Here is a 21,627-nt window from a genome sequence, read left to right on the forward strand (position 1 = left end):
TTGATTACTGTGTATAGGATTTTAACGTGTAAGACAGAGAATAATATAAATGACCGGTTGACAGACAGAGAGACAGCATCAAAAGGGGCCGGCGAGAAGCCGGTGCGACCGATACAGTGTTGCCGGTTTTTACGGGTGTGGGCAAGTAAAGCATAAGCATGGTGGGAGAACGCATTGAGAGGGGCGGTGCTTTATGTTAAGGTTCGTATTCACTATCCGAAAGAACAAAGGAATGAAATTCGGTATATTTGGACAGCAAACCGAATGCATGCGGCCGTTCGCCATTCGGTTCGCTCCCTCATCTGTTTCCATTCGGTATATCAAAGACGTTCGCAAACGAATGAGAATTATAGAACCGCGCGAACAAGACTGGACGTTCGCTCGTTGGATAGTAGCATTCGTTCGTTCGGATAGTGAATACGCACCTTTATGTAGATGAAAAGGTGGGGAAAGGAAATAGATCACCTGAGATCCAAACTATTTTTGCATCATTCTTTTCGCCTAGCTGTTTCGGTGTGTACGTTAAGTGTTTCAAAAATGGCTATTTATACGACCGAAGAGAAGGTGCATATCGTTAAATGGTTTTACATTTCCTCAAGTGTGGAAGAGGTCATTGGGCGTTATGTGTTCACCTTTCAAGATCGCCCTGTGCCTTATGCCACAACTGTACGCAACATTGTTCATAAATTTGAGCAAACAGGCTGCATTGCGGCGTGCAGAAATTGTGACAATAAGGAAGGCGCAGAGAAGGTAATTCCCGACAAGGAAATTAATATTTGTGCCGCGGTCGAAACAAGCGAACCTTGTTCAAGCCGAAATATAGCCGAACAAGTTGGTTGCAATGCTCGAACGGTGCGCAGAGTTTTAAAAAGGCATGGATATAAGTCCTACAAAATCAGTACCACGCAAGAAATTTTTCCCGCAGATTGTAACAGACGTCTGGAGTTTTGCGAGGCTGTAAGAGAAAGAGCCGATCGGAATAATTTATTTTGAAAATATATTATTCTCAGATGAAAGCTCGTTTCCCTTACATGGCTACCACAATCCTTCGATAGTACGTTATTGGTCTCGAGAAAATAAGCACCTTAGTATGGCACTGCGGACACAATATCCACAAAAACTAAATGTTTGGGCTGGCATGCTGCAAAATCATATCATTGGGCCTTTTTTTATTGATGGTATGTTAACAGCTGCCAAATATTTGGATATGCTACAAAACCAAATTGTACCAGCAGTTCGAAATTTGCCAATCAATTTTGAGGAAGTGTGGTTTCAGCAGGATGGCTGTCCTGCGCATAACGCGCGGAACGTAAATCTGTTCCTTCAAACCACATTTCCCAATCGGCTAATTTCCACACAAGGCACAATTAATTGGCCACCACGTTCTCCTGATTTGTCGCCCAATGACTTCTTTCTGTGGGGATATGTAAAAAACTCCATTTATGGCCATAACCATGAACGACCCATGAATATTGACGAGCTGCGATTAAAAATCGTTCAGTCGTTAGAAAATATCCCCGCTGTTATGTTAGCTAAAGTTAGGTCAGAGTTTTATAACCGTCTTGGCTATTGCGAAGCACAACAGGGAGGTATTTTTGAACCTTTGATTTAATTTTTTATAATTATTTTGCTAATTGTCCTTTTTTAAAGTTGATTTTTAGTCATTTTTTTAATGCTTGTTTTAACTTATGCTGAAACAGCAACAAAAACATGAGCAGTATAGATACAACCGGACGTTTAATTATTTTTATTGTTAAAAGATTAAACGTCTCGAGATGTATGGATAACCTTCAAAATCGTAAATATATTGTAGAATGATGTACACCCAACCCCTTTCAAAATCCGACTGATTTAATTTCTGTCTACCGTTCTAGGTCTTCGATACTGTCAGTGTTGCCAGATGAAGTTTTGAAAATTTCCTGAAGCCTGGTTGGCACGGTCAATCAACCAACAAAAAATATTCTTTTAAAATATTTATCTGATGATGCTTTTAGAAATGCCAAGTTTGAGAAAACAAATTAAATACACACACTAAATTGTGTCCAAAAATATGCTTTCTAAAAAGGTATTTCCTGGATAGAAACCTTAATGTTAGGAATATTTCTGCAGACCTGGCATCTACGGCCATATTCTCTCCCACCACTTGATTTGTCTCACCCCGCCTCTCGAAATGTGGAAGCCATGCATATCTCTTCGCACGTGTCGCCACCAAACCAAACCAAACTCTTGAGTCATAGGCGTACTAATATTTTATTTTCATTTAGATTTAGTATTACAGCCAATTTTAGTTTAAAAGTTTTGCTTATGAATTCTGTAAAATTTAATTTATTAGAATTTTAATAATAATCTTTTTATGACAGCTGACAATGTTTAAGATGCAAACAGTGGAACAACGCCTTCACCACGCTGCTTCTTAAGCCCCATACATACTCAATATAAAAAAAAAACTCATCGACATGATCAAAAAGTTTATTATCAAGCGGGTTTTGTATCATAAATAAAAACAGATAAACAATTTTTATGTAAAACGACCTTTAAAATTAACATTATAAACATTATGTAACTGTTAAGTGGCATCGTTTTTATGATTCTAATTGTGCTACACTTTAGGGGTGTGAAATAAATTACGTATTTATAATAATACTGAATTTATGCGGGGTGGTATAACTAGTGTTATAACGGTTGTAGCTATAGTATTACGGGCAACCAACGGTCCAGCTACGTCGAAACACCGGTTCCCATTAGAACACCGAAGTTAAGCAACGTAAGGCGATACTAGTGGATAGACGGGTGACCAGTTCGAAACTTTGTATCGTGCTGTTGTCCAATAAAGGCAAAAGTGTAAAATATATTGACACACACTGCTCATTCACGCCGGTTCGAGGCCGGATGAGATCGGATATCTCGTGAGTAAGAGTCGATTTAGACACTTGCTCGGTCATTGACCGAGGACCGCTGTTCGGATTACTTTATAGTATTACATTATAACATTATCATGTCATAATATTATGAAATAATATTTCCTACTACCAATTTTCTTAATATTGGTACAGCAAACTTATCAGTATAAAGTTTTACTTATCTTTATCCTTTTTATTGCTATTTATAATTCTGAATACGAGGATAAGAAATTTTAGTTTTCAGTACGCCTATGACCGAAAGCAAACGTCTACCTCCCGCTTCATCAGCGGCCATAATTGGATGGAATCAGGGATGAGTAAATATAAAGGACCCTAAAATTAATAAATTTTGCTCCTCTGCTGCAACACGTAAGAAATATTTATTGATGGATCAGTATGACAGAGAAGTAATAAAAAGGCCGTTTTTATGAATAACAAAATGGTATTTGAACATCATATTATAATCATATTGAATTGACAATGGATTAATTTATCAGCTATCTGCAGAAAATTGACAATAATAATAAAAACATGACACATGGCAATTAATATAATTCCAAATTAAAAATCGATAAGAGTTCTTATTCATAATAGTAATACAGATATATTTCAAAGAACTTTACTTAAAATTAACTTTTTTAATTTTGTACTAGTTTATAGCACTTGGTGGTATAACTTAACAAAATAATATCAATCATTAAATAAAGCATAAACGAACCAATAAATAAACAAAAAGGTTAATTTGTTTAATAAAACGTACAACGTACGGCTTTGTATGCCGATTGTGTGTATGAAGAATAAAGTCAACATTTGTTCAGTACAATACGATATACCGAAAGAGAAAAGACTATAAAATACGGGAGAAAAATGAGAAGTTTATTACCTATCCACTTAGTCCGGATCGGTCGACAATAGAATTTGTGATATTTACAACATTATGTAATTAATTGATTATCGGTCCTATTATGTAACTGAGGATGCACGTAACTACGTAACAGAGCATAATTTTTGGTTAGTTTATTTAATGAAGCGTACACACGGCTTTGGTTGCTGATTCTCGTGTGTCAACGTGTTCAGTACAATACGATATATTGAGAGAGATGCTGATGCACTATTACGTAGACACGTACATCCTTAGTTGCATAATAAGACAGATAATCTATTAATTCCAAAACGTACTAAAAGCGCAAATTCTGTTGTTGAACAATGTAATCAGTATGATTACAGATTAAATAATTATGGAGGTGCATATGAAACATTAAACGATTCATCATTGTGTTAAGTTATACCACGTAATTTAACAAAAGATCAATCATTTAATGTCTCACTTCACACTGGCTCACTCCATTATTATTTAATACTGATTAGAAGGTCGACAATAGAATTTGCACTATTTACTACGTAATACAGCATATTTTTTAGATAATGTACACACGGCTTTGGGTGCCGATTGTAGTGCACAGAGTCTATAGACTCTGTGATTGTATAAATGAACAAAGAGAAAAGAGCAAGAATTTTCCCAAGCGTATGAAGTTGAGCTCCGGATTAAGTGGATAGATAATAATTTTCTCTCCCCGACTTACAAGATTGCCATAGCGATTCACTTCTAGACATGTAGGTAAATGATGACTAAAATAAACGACCCAAGATTTTCTCTTGCCGACCAGTATATTATCGTAGTCTTAAAGAAATTAGAATAAAATAAACTATGTTAAAAATCTTCATGTATACTACAGAAATGAAGATAATATATCTAAGCTAAATGTAATCTATTACAATTGTAGTAAAATGAGTAACTAATTGTCGAAAATCCAGATCCAACCCTAGATGCGACATTTTTTTGAAACGTCTACTTATGCGGTTTGAAATTTTGATGCAAAATCTGGCAATACCGCTCAGAAGAAATGTTCCCACCCATACCCACCCAACTTTTTTCTCTTTTTAATACATTTGATTTGCCATTAAGCTGCCTACATCACTGTCTTACACGTTAAAATCCTATACACAGAGTTGACCTGTCCCGATGTGTATACCGTCCTTCGTTATCGTCTTTGCATGTCGTTATTATTTTTCATCAAAAGAGTATTTAGCTATTGGAAAAATAGCCATGTTTCTTGAATGAAGTACTTCCTAGCGTATTTTTCTTATTATCTTGAAACAAAGTAACTTGCACTTGGTTGAATGAAAATAGATTCAAGAGAAATTTTCGAATTTTTCAAGAGAACCAGTTTTCTTGAGTTAAGAGAGTTTTTCTTCAGGCAAAATATTTTCTTTTACGCTAAAATAAATTCTCTTGCCACTATTTTTTTTTCAAGAACGATGACGACTTTAGTTCAAGTCTATCTTTTTTATCAGTGTACAACTGACCACTTCCTTTATAGCGTAAACCTCTGCTTGTAGAACATTAGAGCCATCCGATAGGCTTAAAAATCGTCGGATAGGCTTAAAGTTCCTCTGAGAAGATGTCTATATCTGTGTCCCCTGAAGTTACGGAAACATATGTGTAGACTGCTATCTCTTGAGTGTTCATTACTCGGTTGCTTTCCCGTTCTTCCCTTGTCGGTATGGCTTACCTGATAAGCAAAGACAGGGATTGGATCTACCAGGCGTTACTAAGCATAATAAACATCTAAAGCTGATGGAATAATAGATTATGAAAAGGTCGCAGTAGAACGTAAAACAGGCCAATAAGCAACTTTAAAAATCGAATCTTATCTATCCCCTACCTTAGAAATGCACACTGCCCAACGATTTAGTGCAGATTTCGACAGACGACATCCAAAAAATGATAGTAAATTTAGTTTACCTGTAAATCAAGGTTACAGGCATTACTGTACTATTTTAAAGACAAGCATCAAGCAGCATAAATGTGGAGCGTCTATTAACAACACATTTTTTACTGACTTACCTATTTAATATTTGACAACTTAAGTCTCAAAAAAGGTGCCCGGTGGCGTAGAGGTACAGGCTCACGTCTACCAATCTGAAGGTAGTGGGTTCGAATCCCACACCCGGCATTTCATCAGCCGACTATTTTTATTAAAATAAAAATAGTTGGGTACCTAGGTCGACTCAGCCTTAAATGAGTACTTGGGATTCACAATCCTGAGGGAATAATAGGCGGTTGAAGCGTAGTGCTAGCCACATTACCTTCCTTGTATACCGAGTGGCTCTAGCATGGCAAGCTGTACCTTGCTACTCCCAAGGCGTTAAACGCTATATACGGGAGCTATTATTATTATTATTATTATAAGTCTCAAAAAAAGTTTTAGTAAATATGTTTATGTAACATTTCTTGCTCGCATTCTTGTCTAAATCCGTTTCCTGATAAGTCGCGATTTCTATTTTTTTTTCGTTAAATATTCTAAAAATGGTTTGTTCTTGCCAAAGCTTCCATTGTTCTTAAAAACAAAACAATACGGCGAGACTACTTTCTAAGAAACAAACTGGAGTACCAGAACTGCCGCCGCATATCGAAGAAATATGAGGTAATACGTTAGAACCAGTTAATATAGCGATTGGAAAGGTTAAAATAGGTAATTTGCAGTTTTTTGTGTTGTTGATATTTAAGAGATTATCTAAAGAAATAAAATATTTGAATTTTATATACTGAAAATGCATACCAAATAAAATAAAGTACCGTATGATCGAGAAAAAACGGCGTCAACGATGGCTATGAAATGAAGATTGCTGTCATTTTATATGTAAATTTATATGGGAAATGTCATCGATCGTCATTTTCCAGCCAACTGGACGCCATTTTTTTTCGATCATACGGTATTTTAAGTTAATCTATACTAATATATAAAATCCTTAAGTGACTGACTCACTGATTAATCACGATCCTGCTCAAACTACTCAACGGAAGAAGCTCAATTTTGGCATACAGGTTGATTCTAGGGTAGAGGTTCGCTAAGAAGGGATTTTTCGAAATTCCAGTTCCAAGGGGGTGAAAACACCCCTCAAATATTACAATATTTTTTAATTAAAAAACTGTCATGTTTCCGAAAAAACGCTTAAACACGTATATTTTATTTTGTTTTTTTACATATTTTAAGATTTTTTAAAAATATATACAGGGTGTTTCGAAAAATCTGGTCATTGATCAATCACGATCTTGCTTAAAGCGCTTGACATAAAAAACTGATTTTTGGAAAACGGATTGACTTTAGGGTGTAGAGGTTCGATAAGAAGGGATTTTTCGAAACTCGAATTCTAAGGGGGTGAAACCACCCCTCAAATATTAGAATATTTTTTATTTCAAAACCGTTGTCTTTCGGAAAAACTCTTAAATGCGTATATTTTATTTTGTTGTTTTACATATTTTAACATTTTTTAAATATTTATAGGTGTTTCATAAAATACGACCATTGAGTAATCACGATTCTGCCTAAATTGCTTGACGTTTAAAGCTGATTTTTGGCAAACGGATTGACTGTGCGGTGTAGAGGTTCGATAAGAAGGGGTTTCTCGAATCTCAAATTCCAAGAGGGTGAAAACGCCCCTCAAATATTACAATATTTGTTATTTATAAAACGGTTAGTCTTTCGGGAAAACGCTTGGACACGCATAATTTATTTTGTTTTTTTACATATTTTGAATTTTTTTAAAAAATCATAGAGGGTGTAACCACGATTCTGCTTAAACAGCTTGACGTAAAAAGCTTATTTTTGGCAAACGGATTTTTCGAAAGTCAAATTCCAACGCGATGAAACTACCCCTCAAATATTACCAAGTTACCTATATAATAATATCGTCATATTGTTTTTTCTCATGCTGACATAAATGTGAGAAAATTTTATCCAGTTTGTATGTTAATGGAAATCCTTGCTTTGCTTTATCATCACCATTACAGATGATTAATTCGACGCGAACGAAGTCATGGGTACACCCTAGTATTATATATAAGTTTTATATAATTTTAAGTAGATCTCAAAATATATTTAGCAGAAACTATCTAAACTTTATCTAAAGAAGAAACCATTTGGCCAATGTGTACTACCAGTCATGACCTATGCACCCGAAACACTTAAAACGGGCATTATAAGGAAACTGTAAGTCGCACAACGCTCAATGGAACGAAATATGCTGGGAATAACCAAGAAAGACCGTAAAAGAATAGAGTGGATACGAGAAAAGACCCAGAGTGGCAATGGGCAGGACACAATGCAATGGGCAGGACGGACAACAGATCCACAAAAATTACGGCATAGTACCCACGAGATATCTGCTCTCCTCTGGCCTCAAACCAAAAAAGGAATCGTTACTAATGTGACAAACTACACTTAAATTTTTCCTTCTGGGTTAAACTTGAAAAGATGATTTAAAAATTTCTCTTTGGTTCATCAGAAGCAATTTTAAACAATTTCACCCATACAAATATCAAAACGAAAAAAGGTTTTCATGTCAGACTCTCGAGTAAACGACTTTACATGCAAAAAAGTACAGTTCTAATGTTTTGTGCTCTTAACGGTTTCAATTATTAAAAGGGTAATGACAATTTAATTGACGGTTTATTACTGAAACAACAAATTGTTGAGTTCTGTTTTTAGTTCTCGGTTCGTTGTTATGTATGTTTTACACATGCATCGTTGTGTTTCTTTTTTTTAATTTAGATGTTCAGAAGTTCGCTGGTGCATATAAATTTGAAAATAAACGATTCATTTTATTCTAATATATAGGGTGGTCCAAACTGTATTCCGGAAACTTCGGCAGCATATTCTGCAGATAAAAATAAGTAAAAAAGTTCGTATAAATGTATGTCCTAAAATGCTTAATTTTGGAGATACAGGGTGTAGAAGTTTAATTTTTATTTCAATTTTTTTCAAATAATTTATGAAGTATTGATAATATTTGGATGAAAATTCGTATCTGGGAGTTTGTTGACAGGAAAAATTTGATTTTGATGTCAATATGATTTCTACTTGTAGGGGGCGCCACCTACTTATTTTTTACTGTTTTGAAGAGTAATAACTTTTCGTCCGCACCTATATAAAATTACTGAGTAAAAAAATATACATTTGCGACATCATTTACGTAAAAAAGGTCTCTTGGTAAAAATCGCTACGAGTAATGGTTCTCGAGATATTCGGAATCGTAAAATATCACGGAAATGTATATTTTTTTTACTCAGTAGTTTTATACAGGTACAGACGAAAAGTTATTACTCTCCAAAACAGTTAAGACACATGTAGGTGGCGCCCCTTACAAATAGGAGTCATATTAACATCAAAATCCAAATTTCTCATGTCAAAAAACTCCCAGACATCAACTTTAATCCAAATATTGACGGTACTTCGAAAATTATTTGTAAAAAATGTAACTTCTACACCTTGTATATCCGAAACTAAGCATTTTAGGACATACATTTACAAGGAAATAATCTGTTACAGTTAAAAGGAGGAGAAAAAGAAAAAAAAAACAAATATTTGCGATTTTATTTTTTCAATTTTTAGGCCTCTATTGGAATAAGTTAAACAAAATAAATTTCACATTCTCATTGCAACGTTAGTTGTTCAACAAGACGGTGTTCAAAAATTTTCAAACTGACGCGCGACGCGACGTTTCGTTTTCAAGCTGCCATCTCCAGGGGCGGATACAGGAATTTATTTTAGGGGGGGGCCCAAAAACTAATGAAGAATAATGCTGTTTAGAGCGCCATTTTTAATCCAAAAGGCTAATATTTTTAGGGGGGGCCATGACCCCCCCTCTCTGTATCCGCCACTGGCCATCTCAACTTTATTTTTTTAAATACGATCCTAAAATTTTTTATTACAGATCGTAAGAGCTTCTAAGATGCCAAAACTAATGATGTCTCTCTCTGTATGATGTACGAAATAATGTGTTAGAGAGAGACAGGAAATCATTTTTGGTAACATCTTACGAATGTTTTGAACAATTGCAAATACAATATTGGTTTTGGATGTCGGACTTTTTTGCATATCATCATCATCATCATCATCATTTTCAGCTTATTCAACCATTTCCAATTATAGTTTAGCCTCCCTCACATATCCTCTTTGTAGGTGGGCCCATTGTTGTCTATTGTTAGCTATGCGGGTCCAAGTTATCCCTGTCAATTTTCTAATATCATGGTTCCATCTCAGCTTTGGTATTCTTCTAGGTCTCTTAATTCCTCGCGGGTACCATGCTGTAATTTTTGTGGTCTATCTATTGTCCGTTTTTCTTGCCAGGTGTCCTGTCCATTGCCATTTGAGGGATTTGACTCTGTGCATGACATCTATTACCTGGGTCTTTTGTCGTATTCACTCTATTCTTTTACAGTCTCCCCTGGTTATTCTCAGCATATTTCGTTCCATTGATCGTTGTGCGACCTATAGTTTCCTTATGACGTCCGTTTTAAGTGTCCAGGTTTCGCATGCATAGGTCATGACTGGTAGTACACATTGATTGAGTGTTTGAAAATATCTTTAGATAGAGTGGCATAATAGATTTGAATGTGAATGACTTTCTCCCATAAGTACTCTATGCTAACTTAATTCTTCTCTTGATTTCTGGTAGCAGAGATTCCGAGCTGTGTATTAGTTGTCCCAAATATATGTATTCTACCATTTCCAGTGTTGTATTATTTATTAGAATGTCTTTTCATTCTACTAGTTCGTTGTACATTATTTTAGTTTTTGCTAAATTCATTTTGAGACACACTTTATTGCTGACTGTATTTAGTTCATTAATTTGTGCTTCCAGTTCTTCAGGACTATTAGCAATTAGGACTATTAGGACTATGTCATCAGTGAATCTTATCTTAATAAGATATTCTCCATAAATTTTTAATCCTTTGTTGGTCCAGTCCAGTTGACGGAAGATTTCTTCTAATGTTGCTGTAAACAGCTTTGGGGATATCGCGTCTCCTTGTCGTATTACTTTGCCAGTTGGGCATATACTGTATATATTTTCTTATTGTCTAGTAAACCATCATTAGTAGTTATTATAATTTTATTCTTATCTTTGAAGAAGAACTTTTAACTAAAAACGCCGTACTTTCTATTCTACGACATCCATTGTTTTATTTATAAAAGTCATTTGCATTGAAACAAAATGAGTCGTTTATTTTCGACACAATATCTATGTAGAAATCTTTTCATTATGTAGAATTAATTACTTTATGTATATGTGTGGAATGATAAATATAGTAATGTTCTAAATTACTCAGCCATTGATTTTTCCAAACAAAACAATGATCAATTAATGTCTGTGCCTTTAAAGATTCACAGGGTGAATCTTAAATAAGTGTAAATATTTTGGGGTAGTATATTTCGACCCCAGAAACACGCCTATGATTTTTTTTTGAATTTGCTATACTTTATTTTTTTTAGATTTTTTTTTAAATTTTAATTAAAAAACATAATATCTAGATAATATGGCAACATAGGTTGCAGATTAAATTTACAAAAAAGAAAACCTAGAAAAGATCTAGTAGTTCTCAAAATTTAAGCAAAAAAATTTTTTTGGAAATTTTTTAGGAAATTTTTTAGGTAAAATAACTTTGTCATTTTGGAGTTATTTGAAAAACGGTAAAGAAAAGATATGTTTCATTTATCGAGATCTACAAGCCATGAAAATATTTGCACTTATTTAGGACTCACCCTGTATAATAATACATAATTGCAGGAAGTTTATTGAAGTTTGAAAGTAAGAAATAGTTCTTTTTAATATATTTTTTGGTATGTGGTGTTAAAATACACTTTTTTGTATTTTTTTATTAACACAGATCGTAATTTTTATACAGTTTTTTCACAATATTTTGAAGCAATCACTTTTATCACTCAAATTTTAAATATATTTTCATGCCATGCGTTCCAATTGTACCAACTTATTTTATGTAAAATAAAATAAACTATTGTGAAATTAAAATGACAAACACATCTATCTCTGTCAAGGATTTGGTCGTTGAACAGAATATAATATTATGTACAGGGTGGCCCATCGAAAACGTTCCGCAAGGCATAACGGCCAGGGTATTTTTTTTCAAAAAATCCAAAAACACGTCAATTTTGTTTGTGAGAGGGACAACTTTTGCCCCAAAAATGATTGCAGAATCTTCAACTCTCTAAGCGGGGGTGTCATCCTCCAATTTTTTTCAAATGGGAAGGGGGGTCAAGTGGTACCGCAATGAAAAGGGCTTTCTATTCTCTATACTTTCCCGCTTCGTTTTTTAAAATCGATTGAGTCATTGAGAAAATATGAAGGATTGAAATTTGAAAAGTTTATTTAAACATTTATCAGAGTAAATGATAAGGATATATTCCTTCGACCAGTTTGCTGTTTTTTCTTATATTTCTAGATGTTTACGCATTTTTGCACTTGCCACAAGGTTGAAGACCAGGTGCGGTACCTAGTTGCTAGATAGCTGTTCTGTGACTTGTGCGTTGAAGTTCTTCTCATTATCGTTAAACTTTTTAACAATTATGGTGTACCCACTTGCAGAAAAAGTGGAAATAATCGAACTTTATTTTAAAAATAGACTTTATTTTAAAACGTCTTCGTTGAGTTCTTGTACCAACTGAGTTTTGTACGGGTGGAACTTGTGTTTTTTAATATCCTTTGGACGCTTGTACGATTCACGCCGGTCTTATTGGCTAATTTTCTTGTACCTAGCGTACTATCCATAGCAACATGGCTCAATACGAATACCTCCATAGCTTCATTTACTACAGGATTTTCCCTCTGCCTCTTTTTATTCATAACGGAACCAGTTTCGCGAAATTTTGCTACTAACTAGCGAAAAATTTTGCCATAAAGGTGTTTGTCAGGATGGCGTTCATTGAATATCTGCGCAACCCGATTGTCATATCATTATTTTTAAAATAAAATTCGATTATTTCCATTTTTTCTGCAAGTGAGTATACCATAATTGTTAAAAAGTTTAACGACATTGAGAAGAACTTCAACGCACAAGTCACAGAACAGCTATCTAGCAACTACCGCACCTGATCGTTCAACCTTGTGGCAAGTGAAAAAGTGCGTAAACATCTAGAAATAATAAGAAAAAACAGCAAATTGGTCGAAGGAATTTATCCGTATCATTTACTATGATAAATTGATGTTTAAATAAACTTTTCAAATTTCAATACTTCATATTTTCTCAATGACTGGATCGATTTTCAAAAACGAAGCGGGAAAGTATAGAGAATAGAAAGCCCTTTTCATTGCGGTACCACTTGACCTCCCTTCCCATTTGAAAAAAATTGGGGGATGATACCCCCGCTTAGTGAGTCGAAGATTTTGCAATCATTTTTAAGGCAAAAGTTGTCCCTTTCACAAACTTTTAACAAAAAAAATATTATGCCTTGCGGAACGTTTTCGATGGGGCACCCTGTATATGTTCTCGTAGTAGTTTGATACATATATTTGATACCAATTAAACTTTTAGTTACGTAATCGAGGGCGCGATTTTTAAATTCATTGTTTCCATCCATAGACATATTTGGCGCCGGGCTGACTAACTGGAGTTTAAATTTTCCGCCGTGGATTCAGGTAGTAGCTCTGCTGTAAAAAAATGTCATATTGCCACATTTATGTATTTATTGTCCAGAAGATGTTTCCCATGTTTCGCGCGCAGCAATTTTCAATTCATTTGAGGTACGGGGGAATCATTCCTTTTGGCAATATGGCGTTTTAGCATGTCCAAAGCATGCTCGATCACATTCATATTTGGAGACATCCGTGGTTTCCTTTTAACCTCTTCCTCACAAAATTCGCGAACCGCTAAAGTGCGATGGGGAGGAGCATTATCGTCCATGTAAACAAATTCATCCCCCACTGCCCCTCGAGATAGACGCACAATATGCTCTAAAACGTCTCTAAGATATTGTTGCGAGCCGGTGTGGACTCGACCTAACCTCACAATATGGCCCGCCCTCGGATGACCTTAACATCGCATAGACACCGCAATGATTCATTCGTTCGAGAAGAATCGAGACCCACTAGAATGGACGCGTACATACGAGAACATTCGAAAACCTTCTCTATGCGCCTAACGATCTTTGGACTATTCTAGATTTCTTTTACCTGTCGGTATAAAAGCCGGCGGCAGTGGCCTAGAGAGGGCAGTTATAAATATACTGTTGACGCGCTAAAATTCAAAATAAATTCTTAGTTATAAATCGTTTGTAAATAGTTCTATAAGTCTTTTATCGTTATTATTTTTGTTAATTAGTGTTAAATAAATAGTGTTTAAATAAATTGTGACTTTCTATCCACACGGAACCGACGAAAAACGTAACAATTGGTGTCAAGTGTGGCGTGTGTGATAGACTAGAAGAATAAAAAGACTGACCATGGCTCTGAAAAAATTGTTGAAAGACTTGAAAGTGTCCGAACTGAAATGCATATTGGAAGAGAGAGAGTGCGAGACAGATGGAAAGAAAAGCATTTTGCAAGCCAGACTGAGAGACGTTTTGGTGGAGGAAGGTGAGGATCCTGAAACATTTTGCTTTGAGCTGGAAGGTGACCTTGACTCGTCATTGAAAAATTTACAAGACAATTTAAACGACAACTTGAACAATTTGAATAGTAAAATGATTAACTTGGAAGTTAATTTAGAAGAGAAAATCAGTGATAAAATTAATATTTTGGAAGATAAGATCGCAGAAAATTCTAAAGACATACAGGCCAGCTTTAATAATAAAATACTTAATTTAGAAGAAAAGATAACAGAAAATTCCAGGGAATTAGAAGAAAAGATTATAGAGAATTCTACGGAGCTACAAGACAAAATAACACAAATTGAGGACGATGTAAATAAAAAAATCGAAATTTTAAAACAAGAAATAGCAAAGGCAAATTCACCAAAATGTCAAGAAACATCGGAGGCACCGAAACTAGTCGAAAATAAGTATATCTCAAAGTCAGTTATTAAGCCTCCACAGTTTGACGGAAAGACCGCTTGGGCCAATTATTTTTGCCAGTTTGAGGCCGTTGCGAGAGCGAACGGATGGACAATCGCTGAAAAGGCTACCGCTTTGACTGTCGCACTGCGAGGAGATGCGACTGATATTCTGCAGACATTGTCACCATCGGAACAGGGAGATTATCAGCAATTGGTACGACATTTAGAAATGAGGTACGGCCAAGCTCATTTGGAACATGTCATTCCCAGCTAAAAAATCGCATTCAAAAGTCAAATGAGTCTCTGCAGGAGTTTGAAGCCGACGTAGCCCGCCTCGTTCGCCTTGCGTACCCTGCTACGCCAGAGAATGTTATGGAGCGGTTGGCAGTACAGGCATTCTCCGACGACTTACGTGACAACGAGACAAGACAAGCACTTCTCCTAGCCCACCCAACGCACTTGGTGGATGCTTTAGCACGTGCCCTAGAATTTGAGGCCGCGAAACAAAGTTCTCGGTCCTAGTGAGAGTACGGGCGGTCAACCAATGTTCCGACAAATCCGTGGAAAGCATTGTACGGAAAGTCATGGAGGAGTACATGGGCAAGAAAGGACCGACTTGTTGCTGGAATTGCGGCCAGGCAGGACACGTAAGAAGTCACTGTCAAGAAAAAGACGTGGACTCGGTTTCGCCAAGTGTCGAATCAAAGGGACACATATGGAGCAGTACCCAACAGGTTCCAACGAAAACTGTTCAAGTCGCATCGCTACAACACAAGTTCAACAGCATTTTTGTGGCTAGTTTCGTGGATGGAGAGTTACGGACCATGCTGTTGGATACGGGTGCGACCAAAACGATCATCAGGCCGGATATCCTTAAAACATCAAAAAGGATTAAAACAACACAATGGCGACTACGTACAGCTACAGGAAGCTGCGCTCTCATCCATGGAGAGGTAGATCTTAATTTTGTTATCGGAAGCACCTGTTTTAATCATCGAGTGTTAGTAGCAGACATCGAAGATGAACTTATTCTCGGAATGGACATCGTGACCACTAGAGGTTTTGAACTAAACCTCAAACAAGAAATTTTGAAAATAAATGAAGAAGAAGTGGTTCTACATCGAAAATGTGAGGAGACGCTTCGCGTGGTAGTAGCAGAAGATGTTTCGATCCCTGAGCGCTGTGAGATATTTTTGGATGGTCGCCTGGAAGGTAAAACGAATAATGGGAGTATTATTCTGTTGGAGCCAAGGAACCATGACAGCGAAATAGGACGAGGGGTCGCTGTTGGAAAACCCCTGCTACGAGCGAAGAAGTCTGTACCGGTAAGAGTAATGAACACGAATTATCATTCTGTATCCTTGAAGAAGGGAACCCTGTTAGGGTACTGTTGTTCGGCCTCCTCAGTCATTCGAAGCGTGGAAGCCTCCAAAGTTTCGATTTCAAAAATTCCGGACAAAATGGTTAAGGAGTTAGTAAACGTTAAGGGATTATTTCCCGAAGATAGTAGAAAATTGAGAAACCTGATAATCAAGTATCAAGATGTGTTTGATAAAGGAGAAGCAGGACATAGAGGTCGTACCAATTTAGTACAACATAAAATTGACACCGGAGATGCACGACCAATCAAACAAAATCCGAGTAGACTGCCGCTCGCCAAACGTGAAGAAGCTGACAAAATCCTTCGAGAAATGAAAGAAGAGGGTGTCATCGAACCATCTAACAGCCCGTGGACATCGCCGGTAGTACTAGTAAAGAAGAAAGACGGTACCACCAGGTTCTGTGTTGATTATCGGCAACTTAATAATGTTACCAAGAAGGATAGCTATCCCCTGCCGAGGATAGACGATACTCTAGACACGCTGGCGGGATCAACGATATTCTCTACGTTAGATCTGAAGAGTGGATATTGGCAAGTCGACATGGCGCCGAAAGACAGAGAGAAGACAGCGTTCTCGGTGGGCTCCGGACTGTGGCAATTTACCGTCATGCCTTTTGGATTGTGCAACGCGCCAGCTACCTTTGAGAGACTAATGGAGTCTGTGTTAAAGGGACTATCCTGGATACCTGTTTAGTGTACCTGGATGACATCATAGTGGTTGGGAAATCCTTTGACCATCATCTGAAGAATTTGGAAGAAGTTTTTCAAGCGACTAGGGAGTTCTGGTTTGAAACTTAGCCCCAAGAAATGTCATCTGTGTCAAGAAAAGGTACACTACTTGGGCCATGTAGTCTCCTCCCAAGGAGTTGCGGTAGATCCACAGAAGACCAAGACAGTGGAAGAGTGGCCGATACCTAAAGATAAACATGAACCACGAAGCTTTTTGGGACTATGCACATACTATCGACGCTATGTACAGGGTTTCGCCACCATCGCAAAACCATTGACCAGACTTACCGAAGGCGAGAGGCGTTTCTCTTGGGACTCAGATTCTGACGAGGCATTCCGAAAATTGAAGAAGGCCCTGACTAGTGCGCCCATACTTAGCTACCCTCTTGGCAACGGAAACTTTATATTGGATACCGACGCTAGCAATGTTGCATTAGGCGCTGTTCTGTCTCAGATCCAGGATGGTCAAGAAAAAGTCATTGGTTATTTTAGTAAGACCTTGTCAAAACCGGAAAGGAACTACTGTGTAACCAGACGAAATTACTAGCAGTAGTTAAAGCAGTGGAACACTTCTACAAGTATCTCTATGGAAGAAAGTTCTTGTTAGGAACAGACCATGCTGCTTTGAAATGGCTGTTGCAGTTTAAGAATCCTGAAGGGCAGGTAGCTAGATGGATTGAACGATTACAAGAATTTGACTTTGACACAGAACATCGAGCTGGGGCAATCCATCGAAATGCCGACGCACTTTTCAGAAGACCTTGCGCTAAGGACTGTAAGCATTGTTCCCGAGCAGAAGAGAAAGAAGTGAAACTCCTAAGAACAACTGTGGTTAATGATAGTTGGCAACCCGAAGATCTTGCAAATGACCAAACCAGTGACCCAGAATTAGGTTTAGTAATTAACTGGAAAAACACAGGCCAAAGACCAACGTGGGAAGAAGTTTGCAGATATTCGCCGAACGTAAAGTCGTACTGGGCCCAGTGGAATTCCTTGGTAATAGATAACGGACTACTTCGCCGTGTGATCGAGAGACCGGAGGGACAAGAAGAGAGAGAAGGCAGATCGTCATTCCAAAGAAGAGGGTCCCAGAAGTCTTGGAGGAAGTTCACAATGGAACCAGCGGAGGACATCTTGGTGTTACCAAGACACTTGGCAAGCTGCGTGAACGGTTCTACTGGGTGAACTGCAAAGAAGATGTGAGGGCCTGGTGTAAGAAATGTGACATTTGCGCAGCCATTAATGGGCCACAAAAGCGTGGTAAAGCCCCTATGCGCCAGTACAATGTTGGTAGTCCCTTCGAACGAATAGCGATCGACGTGGCTGGTCCTTTCCCGGAGACGAACGATGGCAACAAATACATTGTGGTAGTAATGGATTACTTCAGCAAATGGGTCGAGGCCTACGCGTTGCCAAATCAAGAAGCGTCCACGATTGCTGATGCCCTTGTTAAAGAATGGATCTGCAGGTTTGGTGTTCCCATGGAGCTTCATTCAGATCAGGGAAGAAACTTTGAGTCCAATCTGTTCCAAGGCGTCTGTGAAGTCCTGAACATCCGCAAGACCAGGACGACTGCTCTACATCCACAATCCGATGGGATGGTTGAACGCATGAACAGAACTATCAACCGTTATCTGGCCAAAGTAGTCTCTGACCACCAAAGAGACTGGGACAAATTTCTTCACCTGTTCCTGTTGGCCTACCGTTCATCCGTCCAAGAATCTACAGGGCAAACTCCAGCCAGCATCGTTATGGGACGGGAAGTGCGCCTACCCTGTGATCTGAAATTTGGTTGCCGACCGGGAGAAGAAGTCGCCGGAGAAGATTATGTCCACACACTACGTCAAAGGATGGACGACATTCATCAGAGAGTCCGCCTAAATATTCAAAGTGCTAGTGACCGAATGAAGGAACACTACGACATTCAAGCTGAGCATGGAGGATACCAACCAGGGAAGTTGGTGTGGCTATATAACCCGCAGAGACGTCGTGGGTTATCTCCGAAGCTACAATCCTCGTGGGAAGGGCCATACGAAGTCATGGATAGAATTAATGACGTCGTATACCGTATCAGAAAATTGCCAAAAGGAAAACCGAGGGTAGTCCATTTCAACCGTTTGAGCCCCTACCAAGGCGAAATAGAAGATCGTGCTGGGACCGTGAGAACCTGCAGCTTTGATCCCCCTGATTCGGAGATGTCCTTTGACGATTTCATGGCCCGATACAACAGCAGTGAGAAGGCTCGCTATGGTGTAACCAAAGAAGATCAACGAGACCTCTTTTCCGTGCCTCCTGATTATTCGCTCGCTCATTGTGTGGCTCGAGATTTGCGGATGTCCAGAGGAATCGCTGCGACGTTCAATGAGAAGTTTGGGCGTGTCGGAGAACTACGCCGACAGGATCCAGAGGTTGGAAGCGTCTTGAGGCTAACCGACAATGCACATGGTCAAGCAAGGCACATCTTCTACCTGGTCACCAAGGAATGGTCCCCGAGTAAGCCGACTTATCTCAATCTATGGAAGACCCTGATTGAACTGAGAGAAGCCCTGCTAAACAACAACATTGCACGATTAGCCATTCCGAAGCTGGCGTGTGGACTCGATGGTTTGAGTTGGCGTACAATCCGGAACATGATTGAAGTCTTGTTCAGATTTACGGGAATCGAGATCCTCGTTTGCTGCTACAACCCAAAGCTGAGATCGGGAGAGAAAACTGTAGACTGCTATTTCTACCAGACTTCGCAATGTACCAGGGGCCAGCTTTGCAAATACCTTCATTCACCGTATAATCTCGGGACGAGCATGTGCCTAAGAAGGGGGCAGTGTTGCGAGCCGGTGTGGACTCGACCTAACCTCACAATATGGCCCGCCCTCGGATGACCTTAACATCGCATAGACACCGCAATGATTCATTCGTTCGAGAAGAATCGAGACCCACTAGAATGGACGCGTACATACGAGAACATTCGAAAACCTTCTCTATGCGCCTAACGATCTTTGGACTATTCTAGATTTCTTTTACCTGTCGGTATAAAAGCCGGCGGCAGTGGCCTAGAGAGGGCAGTTATAAATATACTGTTGACGCGCTAAAATTCAAAATAAATTCTTAGTTATAAATCGTTTGTAAATAGTTCTATAAGTCTTTTATCGTTATTATTTTTGTTAATTAGTGTTAAATAAATAGTGTTTAAATAAATTGTGACTTTGTATCCACACGGAACCGACGAAAAACGTAACAATATGAAACACCTGTCATTGTGCCATCAATAAAAGCAAGAGGAGTTCGAGCTCCGTGCATTATACGTGCCCATACCATAATGCTTCCCCATTGAAATGGGATACGGGGTTGAGCTGCATTCATGCGTGCTCGTCTTCCACATGCTCTCCAGGTCAAAGTTCGTCGCGAGTCTGACACTAGGCCTATTCATGTGTCATCACTAAACATGACGAAATTCCAATTAGGTCCATTTGCTCTCATCTCCTCAGCCCATTGTAGTCGCGTAATTTTGTGCTGTAAATTAAGCTTCGGAACACGTAGAGGCCTCCTTAAATGTAATCGTCTGTCATGGAGTCTTCTTGCTATGGTCTTTCTTGAAACATTTACTCATTCAAGACGAGCTAACTCATTTTTAATAGCAGTAATAGAAAGCAAGGGATATTTGACGGTCTTGCACAGCAGTAGTAACTCTCTTTCTACGTCTTCCAGGCCGGTTTGTAACCTCGTTTGTCTCCCTGCATTTTGTTTAATATTCGCGAAACATCGCTTTGGTTAACTCCTACAATTTTAGCTATTGCAGCTTGCCGGTAGCCCTGTTGCGACAGTGTTACTATTCTGACTCTATTAAACTGTGAAATAATGTTTCTGGGCATTTTAAGGCCAAAACAATGGTCAAAATTCTTCTGAAATCCAAGAGACCACAAATCGAAATGTGCAAGAATTTGTAATAATATTGGGTCTGAACGATAACCATTTTACCATATCCATTTCAACAAAAAAATGTTTATTGCAGATTATCAAAGCTATGTATAAAAAAAGATTCTTTAAATTCCTTTCCGTATATTTTTAAACGATATATGCAATAATTTTGGCCATGTGTGTATATTTATAATTAATTTATTTTTGTTTCCTAAAATATTTTGATTAAAAAAAAATATGTAAAAGTGGGCAACGCTGTGCCAATCAAGCTTAATCACTTGACTAAAAGTTTATCTGATATGAACCAGATTTAGTGGCATTTTACAAAAAAAAACACTTCTCGATCTATCTAATCTGAATAATGACGAATTTAATGCAAGCCGCTTCATATAATAGATATTGTCGGTGGTACAATTCCAAAAAGGCTCGAAGCAAATGATAACTGCGTGTTACTCTAATTTAACCGGGAAAAAACTGTTTATGTGCCCAAGGTCGTGTTAAAAGACGACTTCAACTACCTCAATCTGCATGGATAACGAGCCGATAATTCTCTAAAAACAGGTCTAAGGCGCTTGTTAAGCGTATAATTGTCTAATTATTTCAGGGAGCGAAGAAAGAGGAAATCGCCGATTCCGATCTTCAAATTGGCTACTTTCTCTCGGTTCATGTTTTTGTCCTCTTGCGATCCTGCAGGTGTTGCAGGTCTCTTTGTTGTTGTGCGAACAGATTAGAGGTGTTAGTATCGAAGAGTCTCTTAACCCCGGAACATTTGTGTTCCTGTTCATATACGTTCCCTGAATTACAGAAATGTACCTCTTCAATATCGTGTTTATCTCGGTGTTTATAATTGC

At 37.9% G+C, this 21,627-nt stretch overlaps 1 protein-coding gene and 1 pseudogene across 1 annotated transcript; both read left to right on the top strand.

The window, feature by feature from the left end:
- The window catches only part of LOC115874498, an 84,986-nt pseudogene that overhangs the window by 32,362 nt on the left and 30,997 nt on the right, over window positions 1-21,627 (top strand).
- On the top strand, window positions 1,181-1,612 carry LOC115874497. The gene has a single exon (XM_030889646.1). It carries the CDS (start codon window positions 1,181-1,183, stop codon window positions 1,610-1,612), a length of 432 nt encoding a protein of 143 aa, XP_030745506.1.

This window comes from Sitophilus oryzae, unplaced genomic scaffold (assembly GCF_002938485.1).
Source record: "Sitophilus oryzae breed Bouriz unplaced genomic scaffold, Soryzae_2.0 scaffold_1297_pilon_pilon, whole genome shotgun sequence".
NCBI classification, from domain to species: domain Eukaryota; kingdom Metazoa; phylum Arthropoda; class Insecta; order Coleoptera; family Curculionidae; genus Sitophilus; species Sitophilus oryzae.

What these genes read in the sequence shown, in the direction of transcription:
- LOC115874497 (XM_030889646.1), top strand. Translation starts at nt 1,181, where the DNA reads ATGTTAACAGCTGCCAAATATTTGGATATGCTACAAAACCAAATTGTA.